This window comes from Arvicanthis niloticus, chromosome 14, assembly GCF_011762505.2.
Source record: "Arvicanthis niloticus isolate mArvNil1 chromosome 14, mArvNil1.pat.X, whole genome shotgun sequence".
Taxonomy (NCBI): Eukaryota; Metazoa; Chordata; class Mammalia; order Rodentia; family Muridae; genus Arvicanthis; species Arvicanthis niloticus.
This window is the reverse complement of record NC_047671.1, coordinates 63,944,119-63,953,266: the sequence shown is the minus strand read 5'-3', so window position 1 is coordinate 63,953,266 and position 9,148 is coordinate 63,944,119. Positions and strand designations below refer to the sequence as shown.

General features: G+C 41.1%; 1 protein-coding gene and 1 pseudogene across 7 annotated transcripts in view; one reads left to right on the top strand and one right to left on the bottom strand.

The window, feature by feature from the left end:
* Positions 1-232: 232 nt before the first annotated feature.
* The window catches only part of Nol4 (nucleolar protein 4), a 337,582-nt gene continuing 328,666 nt past the window's right edge, over positions 233-9,148 (bottom strand). For all 7 annotated transcript variants that reach the window (XM_076912936.1, XM_034518207.2, XM_034518208.2 and 4 more), the window contains one exon: positions 233-5,350. In XM_076912936.1, coding sequence (XP_076769051.1) covers positions 5,157-5,350 — 194 coding nt within the window. In that variant the 3' untranslated portion in view covers positions 233-5,156. The remainder of the gene's footprint in view (positions 5,351-9,148) is intronic.
* LOC117719646 (small ribosomal subunit protein uS3 pseudogene) lies at positions 692-1,068 on the top strand (annotated as a pseudogene).

Genomic DNA, 9,148 nt, shown 5'->3' with positions numbered 1-9,148 from the left:
GAGCCACATAAGACTGTTCCAAGAGAAAAACAAAAGATAAAAAAGCTTTAAAAAAAAATCAGAAACTGGAGTGGGAAGGAATGGATCTCTCCCAAGTCCTCTGGAAAGGACAGAGGCCCAAATTTGAAGGAGAGTTAAAGTCAGTATGGTGACATTCCATAGGTTAGCCTGGGATTAATTCTTGTTTTGCCAAATGTCTGCCTTCCACAAATGTTGGAAACAGTGGATAATATGTGTTTATCTACCTGCTTTATTTTCAGATGTTCCTAGTGTAAACAAAGCTTGAAACACAGGCAATTATACAGTTAAATATTTTGACTCCTTTTCTTTCAGAGGCGCGCGGCAGCAAGATGGCGGTACAGGTTTCCAAGAAGCAGCATCTTCAAAGCTGAACTGAATGAGTTTCTCACTCGGGAGCTGGCTGAAGATGGCTACTTTGAAGTCTGAGTTATACCGACCAGAACAGAAATCATTATTTTAGCCACCAGAACACAGAATGTTCTTGGGGAGAAGGGTTGACGGATCAGAGTTGACTGCAGTTGTCCAAAAGTGGTTTGACTTCCCTGAAGGCAGCGTACAGCTTTATGCAAAGAAAGTGGCCACAAGAGGCCTGTGGGCCATTGCCCAGGCAGAGTCTCTGCTCTACAAACTCCTGGGAAGGCTTGCGGTTCGAAGGGCCTGCTGTGGTGTGCTTCGGTTCATTATGGAGAGTGGGGCCAAGGGCTGCAAGGTTGCGGTGGCTGGGAAGCTCCGAGGGCAGAGGGCCAAGTCCATGAAGTTTGTGGATGGTCTGATGAGTCACAGTGGAGACCCCGTTAATTACTATGTTGACACTGCCACTGCTGTGTGCCATGTGCTCCTCAGACAGGGTGTGCTGTGCTGGGCATCAAAGTTAAGATCATGCTGCCCTGGGACCCAAGTGGTAAGATTGGTCCCAAGAAGCCTCTGCCTGACCATGTGAGCATTGTGAAACCTAAAGATGAAATCTTGCCCACCACCCCCATCTCAAAACAGAAGGGTGGGAAGCCAGAGCCACCTGGCATGCCCCAGCCAGTGCCTACAGCATAACAGGGTCTTGGCAGCTGCATCTGGAGGCTGGAAGTTATCTTGTAAAGACATTTAATGAAATCTTGAACAAAGACAAAAAAAGAAAATATTTTGACAAATATTCATGTTTAGATGGTACCTGTCTCTACAGTGTCAGGATTCACAACAAGGCTTTGTGGGTTCACATGGATGGTCCCTTTAAATCATTTTATATAAGATTCAATATTCAATATTAGTGTCAGTGTGGTAGTACTCGTCTGTCATCCCAGTACTCTGCAGGAAGATAAAAGATAAAGACAAGATTCTGTCAGAGAGAGAGAGAGAGAGAGAGAGAGAGAGAGAGAGAGAAAGAGAAAAAATTTTTATTTAATTTGGAATCCACAATTGCTAAAGTCACAGTTCACCTTATTGTCACCAGTGGTATATTTTTCTTTTAAATACATATTTAATATATTATATATGATACATATCATATATATCATAAATAATATATCATATGTAAGAGATATAGGGGTATCCGGTGCATGCCTGAAGATCACAGAGAAGAGAACATCAGATCCCCAGAAACTGGAGTGACATGGTTGTCAGTAGCAATGTGAGTGCTGGGAATTGAACCCAAGTCTTCTGGAAGAGCAGCAAATTAGTGTGCTTCATGTCCGAATGATCTGTCCAGCCATCAGTGTATTGCAGCTATTTTTATATATGTAGAGGTTTCACTTGAAGGAAATTCAACAACCATACAAATGTTTCATCAAATTATTTAATGAGTAACTATAATTTATATCTAAGAATGAAACATAATATTTAATATGGACAACTGGTTCTAAAGTGCAGGGCAAAATGGAAATATGTAGTACTTGGTAGTAGCAGGGGAGACAGCGTAGACGTCCACAGAAAGGGACATCTTCAGGGGTGGCTGGGACAAATGCTGGCTTCAGTTCTAGTGTTGTGCTCTTAATGAGCACACTGCATTTTTGGACTACTATACAAAATGCAGATGGACTGTGCCAAGCTCCCAAGGTCACTGTGAGAAGTCCAGAGCATGGGATACCTCCCTTTGTGTGAGAACCTAGTGCATGCTGGCCGCCACTGGGCCTGAAGCTGGATCTACCCATGTCCTTACTTCAGCTACAAAATTTAAGAAGATTTGATGACTGCTGCTTCTGCTTGGGTGCTCTCCAGAGCTATTTCAAGGTGTGCTTTCTCATTAAGAGTATTCAAGTTGGGATTTTGGTGTGTGTGTGTGTGTGTGTGTGTGTGTGTGTGTGTGTGTGTGTGTAGAACACATATATGAATGTCAAAGGACAATTTTCAGGGTTCTCTCCTTCCACTGTGTGCGCTCTGGGGATTAAACCCAGCTCATCAATTGTGTGCTTGTACCTGTTGAATCATTTTGCCTGAATAAAGAGAGGCTGATTCACAGGTGCAAGTCACAGGCCAAAAGGAAAGAAAAATGTATTTCATTTCTACCTCTTTGAGGGAATGAGAGGAACATGGTGTCCTCGTCATGCAGAAGACACCGAGGATCTGGGTCCTTTGTAAGCAGCCATCGAGTGACAATGGCACATAAGTCAGAAAAAAGCAAAGTGTGACTTACTAGCATTCAGACTGCACTTGCTGCTGCATTTCATGGTCCTTATGTTTAGACCAAACTCAAGCTGAGAGCTGATTTCTGAAGCAGGATCCAGGTCACGCCCTTTACTTATTATGATGCTACAAGTCATCACTGGACGTCTTCCTTAAGTATTCACCACCTTATTCCTTTAAGGCAGTATCTCTAATTAAACCTGGAGACCACTGATTGACTAGCTTGGCTGGCCAGTGCACACGACGATTGTTATTGGCATTTGTGGCCATACCTGGGTTTGTGTGGGGATTTAGCGATCTGACTCATGTCCTCATATGTGCAAAACAACACTTCACACACTGAGTCACCCACCTAGGCCCTGGAGAAATAGAGCAGTCAGGAAGGCCTAAGAGAGCCAAGTCATACTTGAAAACACGAATAATAAAGCTATAGAGAAACCCTTCTGAGTAGATGTGAATGGGCAGTCTGTGTAGTATCCTGGTCTTGCTGATCCTCATTTCTCAGAGTGCATGCTGGGATATTTAAGGGGAAACTGGAATATCATTTTTTCAAATGTAGGCACAAGACTGCATTTCATATTTTAAACAGAAACTGATAAAAATAAAATACTAGAATTTATAAGCAGCTCGCGATGCATCCCTTGGATAGAGGACTTGCCCGACATGTGCTGTCAGGCCTGCACTGAGGTTTGACCCTTAGTACCACAAAAAAAAAAAAACAAAACAAAGTTTATAAGTTTTCAGAATCATTTCTTTAACACAGAAATCTGTTTATTAAACCAAACAAAAACAGAGAAAAATTATACCAGCCCTCAAATTTTTTAATTTTCATTAAATAAGCAAACTCTAAATTCACACCTTTAAAAGATGTTTGTGCATCTATGTATTTCCAAAATACTCATATTTCAATAAGATTTTTCACATTATATTCACCAACAGTATCACAAATTTTTTTTGTTGTTTTTGTTGTTTTTGTTTTTTGTTTACGTAACTGTAAGGAACAATAATTCTAGAAACACTAGAAGAAAAAAGCATAGCAATGTCCACAGTTACAAGAAAAAGTGCACATTACCTGGTCACAATCACAGTCAGTACTTGAAAAACTAGATGTAACAAGAAGGTAAGGAATACCACTAATGCCTTCAACTCATTATCAAAACCCGAATGACATAGATTTTACATAAAATAAGGCAAATTCAAGAATGCACAAAGGATTTGTAATTCAACCAAAGCTAAACAACAGAAAGGGAACTAGTACAAGCATGAATGAACCAAAGTACTTCTCCTTAAATATTTTAAAAATAGGCTTGCTTCAATGCACAGAAAATACCACTCAGGGTGTGTCTAACACTAGAAATGGAGAAAATGGCAGAGCCCAGGAGACAGGAGGGGAGAATTAGTTGTTAAGATCCAGCTCTAGCTGCTGAGAGCTCTCAATTTAAAACAAGAAAAAAAGCTTAAATGATACAAATCATATCAGGAGACATTACAGCCTTTCCTGGAAACTATTTCCAAAAGAAATGAGAAGTACATACAAGAGTGCAAAGTTTAAGATTGTCACTTGCAACCTCAGTAACATTCAGTCATCTACACCCAGTCTGCTCTGGAGGGTGGCTTCGTAGCACAACCAGGGTCGAGCAGGTCTGAGGAATGCACGCACAATGTGCTGGGTTTTGTTTTGCTTTCAACGAGGTCTTTTTTTTATATATATAATGTTTAGAACATTCTGGAATGAAAACTGTTGTGGTAAGCTGCCGGGTGGCGTGGGTGTTTTGAGACTGGCTTAAGTACAGAAATGGAGACATCTCTTGAAAGTAGTTCCTGATGGGTCGACTTACAGAAAGTAGGCAAAGGGTTTTCCAGCATTGAGTGTTAATTTTCTTTTGTAGAAAGAATTTGGAAAGAGGAGAAGGCAAAAGGGATGTGAGAAGGGTACTTACAGTAGTTTCTCAAAAAACAGTTTTCTTTTAGGACCTATGAAAAAGTTAACAAAGTAAAAATGACCATTTTGAATGAAAAACAAGTTTTCTTTTTATAAAAATTACATTTTTTTCTTTTAAAATACAAGATCCTTTTTATTGTTGTCATATCCTGTAGCAACAAGAAATTTGGCTTTTTATTTTTCCCAGATACTTCAGCTTTCAGTCCAATGAGTCAGTAGAAAATTCCACTAATATTTCAGTTGGATCTTGAGCTTTCTTTTATATACCACAAGCTTCTTTATTTTTATCCTTGAATTAAGAATACGCAGCCTTTTAAAAATTTGCTTATGATATTTATGCTGACACACTAAAACAAAAAGCAACAGGCTGGGCACATTTGAGAATCTCGGGTACTTCAAGGTCAGAGTTCCTGTGAAGTTTCTTAACACACCAGTGTATGGATCAAGGACAACGCGGCATGATGGAAATGCTTCTCTTAAAAGATTGTGCAGCAAGCCTAGGAGTATCTCTGCTGGAAAATCAAGTGTCATTAGTGGAAACTGCAAATTTAGAACCCAGTGAGTACAGACATCGTTTGCCTCAGTTCTGTTGTAAAATGAGATTTTCCAGTTCATCTGCGGAACGCAATAAAAATGCAGCAGATTCTCGATAGCCAGCCACAAGCTGTCTCACAGCGTTGATTTCCGTCGGACTGAGCTGAGGTCTGGCGTTTGAACTGCTGGAGGATCCCGAGCCAGTCGCCAGCTGCCTCTTCATGCTCAGATCTGTGGGTCCTAGACAAAAAGAATCACAAAATAAGACAGGAATAATATTTGTTCTAGTATCTCACATGTGAGTGCCCATCAAACTATGATTGCATTTATTCATGAATGCTTTCATGAGAAACTCATGGCCTCTGTAATCAAATGCATCCGCTCTCTGAAAGACTTAAGAGTAGTGAGATGTGACTTGAGGAATTTTTTGTTCAGGTATCCTGAACAGCCTCCAGCCATCATTTCTTGTTATAGGGAAGACTCGAACCCTTTGAACACCGTCTCTTAGCAGAGTTCAACTTTCAGTCTGTCTCCCACTTGTTACAGAAGCCTCAGTTTACCAGTGTTAAGACGATGAATTGCAAATATTCCCATTTGCTGCATTTACTAGTAACGTGTCCCTCCCAACCTTATTTCCTTTTTAAAAGGCCCACTGGTTCCAACTAGTGCTGCGGGTATGCACATGGGTGTAAACCCATCTGCTGAAGCTTGGACCTATGCAGACCCAGTGGTACTAGGAGCGTGTCCACTTGTGCTCACCAGGGCTATGTGAGCACTTCTATGTTGACATTTTGACTGGCTTGCTATTCTGCAGGTTTTGTGTAGATACTTTGTCCTCTTGGCACAATCAAGAAAAATCTAGGAAGAGTCTCAATGAGGGACTGTCTAGATCAGTTTGGCCCTTGGGTGGGTAAATATGTGGAGCTTTATTTTGATTGCTGGGGGGAGAGGGACCATTTCATGTGCGGGGCTCTGGGCCTTGTAAGAATAGAGACAGACGTGTAAGCATGCACCAGTGGCTCCTGCATCTCTGCTACTTGACTGAGGTTGTGACCAGATGCTTCAAACTGTGCTGCCTTGAGCTCCCAATGAAGATGGAACTGTAATTTGAAACTGTGAGTTCAAATAAACCCCTTCTCTTCTAAGAAACTCTGTCAGCCTAATACTACAGCAACATTAAAGAAACTATGACAACCCCTTAAGAAATGTAAATGCTGTGAGCTGAGGGACTTCTGTACAATGTTTAGAATGGACAAAGTTCAAGGTTCAACTTGGGTTAAGATTTTCCTTCTTTTCCCTTCCTTTCTTCCTTCTTCCCTCCCTCTCTTTCTTCCTTTCCTTCCTTCCTTCCTCCCTCCCTCCCTCCCTCCCTCCCTCCCTCCCTCCCTTCCTTCCTTCCCTCCTTCCTTCCTTCTTTCCTTCCTTTAGTTTTCTTTCTTTTAAGGAGTTGGTTGAGACCTTTCTTAATCATTATATCAAGATAGATTAGTTTTATAACAGGTTAGACTGAATTTTTCTTTGAAAGTAAGTGAGGAAGCAGTTCTTGCAATAACTTGATGTTGGCAGCTCAGCTTTATGTTACTAAGCTGCATCTGTATTTGCACAAGACACAGTCAGATGTCCCTAATTATTTCCTCATACATTTAAACCAAGTCAGGTGGGTCTCATTTTGCACATTTAGTCATTTATAATGAAATATGATATAAAGTTGTCTAAAATCCCGAGTTCAGACATTAGCACTGAGAAGACCCTTCATATTAAATTTCTATAGTTAAATGTTTGCTTTTATAATTCAGCAAGCATTTATTAAAATTCATAAAATTGGAGAGAATTCCTGTTTAGAAATAATTGAATACAGTATTACTAAGCATATCACAACAGTCAAGATCCCAAATTACAAAGATTCTGTAACATGGAAGCATTTTAACAGATCCTAAATATGGGTAAGTATTCAGACAAGGACATTCCTTTCATGAGCTAAATTAAAGGATGCCACTTTCCTACGGGTTCTTTCTAGGGCATGAAGGAGACAGGTCGATACTCAACCACTCTGCCATCAACCCTAAAGGAGGCAGAAGTCTCCTGAGAGAGAAAGAGCTTCACTTGAAATTTAATTAGAGCAGACACAAGATCCGCACAAAGAACCCTGACATCTGAGAGAAACATACTTCTACTTCTATCATGGCCTTTCTAAGCTTTGATTCTTCAGGCACGGTTTATCTTCCATTTGGTCTGCTATTTACAAAATCATATTATTGACATGACAAGCAGAGAGAGGTATGGATTGTCACATTTGCAGAAAGAAGTCACCAAACCTGTGCTCAAACAAACGATTAACAGGGTCTGCTCTGTCTGCAACATTCTGAGTGCATTTCTTCCTTTTATTGAAGTAGATTTATTTTTATAAAATGTATCTTGAATACAGTTTTCCCTCCCTCTACTACTCTCAGCTCCTCTCCATCTCCTTTCTCATCCAAATCAGCACAGTGATATAACAAGAGCTCGGGGCTCTCTAGGTAGACACTCTTCTGACCTGATTTCACTTTATAGTCAAAAAGCCTAGTACTCATACAAAAAAATTTTAAAAATAAAGACGTTGGTAGCATCCTCCTCTCAATGATGCAGATATATTTCAAGTCTATGTCTGATTATACTAGTTTATTAGAAGTTTGAATGTGTTGGATGATTCTTCTTATACTTCAGTTGCTGAATCCTGAGCTGGAATTGAGTCAAGGTTAAGCAAGGCTCTAGTTGTCTCCGGTGTGAAGGAACCTCACTTAAATGCTACAGTTTAACACTCAGCCTGTACTTGTGGCTTGAAAATAATCTTTATAAAATAAATTTGGATTGTTGCAGCTTTGTAATTTTTTTCTTTCTCTCTGTTTCTGGTTCTCCTCCTCCTCCTCCTCCTCCTCCTCCTCCTCCTCTTCTTCTTCTTCTTCTTCTTCTTCTTCTTCTTCTTCTTCTTCTTCTTCTTCTTCTTCTTCTTCTTCTTCTTCTCTTTCTCTCTCTCTCCTCTCTCTCTCTCTCTCTCTCTCTCTCTCTCTCTCTCTCTCTCTCTCTCTCTCTCTCTCTCTCTCTCTCAGAGATAGTCTCACATAGCCCAGGGTAGCCTTGATCTTACTATATAGCAAAGAATGACCTTAAACTTCTGTTCCTCCTGCCTTCACCTTCTAAGTGTTGAGGATTACAAACATAAACCACTAGTTTCACCTGACTTAAAAGTCTCAACATCCTAACCTAGTGAAGACATAGTTTTGTTAAATGTTTATTAGCATATGCAAATTTGGGATAATGGCATAGTATCTTCACCTTCATTAATCACGCCACCCTCCAACATATATAAAACTCTTTTTTGCTAAGAGTTTGCTAGTCATATCTTTAATGTTACAGGGAAAAAGTGTGTCATAGATATTTATTCAGTGAGCACTCACACAGCCCTCATCCAGTGAGCACTCACATGGCCCTCATTCTGAGGTGCAGTAGGGTGGGGGGCTGTGAGAAGCAGCTGGGTGCTTGGTCAAGCATAAGTCTGGAACCCTGAACCCTTATTGGACGGCAGGAGTTCGGCTCTGCTCCCAGGCCCTGGTTCTTTTCATTTAGCTTCAGCCCCCCACAACCCCTCCCACAGAGAGGTCTTTGGCCAACAGTCAGGAGGAATAGGCCTCAGGCCCTAGACAGATTTACATACTAATGAGATAACTGAAGGCCAGAGGGTGGAGCCAATTAAGCATTCTTCCCCAGCTCCTCCCCCTCTCTCCCTCCCTATTAACTCATGTCTGCCCTGGGTTTCAGGGTGGGCACATCCAGATCCAACCACCATCCACCATGACATTAAAGCCTGTAAAACTCATGGACTTTCTCATGTCATTGGGGCTGCACCATGAGTAACCATGGAGACGCCTTTAATGAGCCACTGTAGCTGCAGCTGCCTTGCCTAACTTCCTCCTGGAGGAATCTTCAGCGTTTCCAGTCACACTACCTATAGCTGGCGCCTAACGTGGGGCCTGACCCAGGTGGCACCAAGCCTTTCTACCC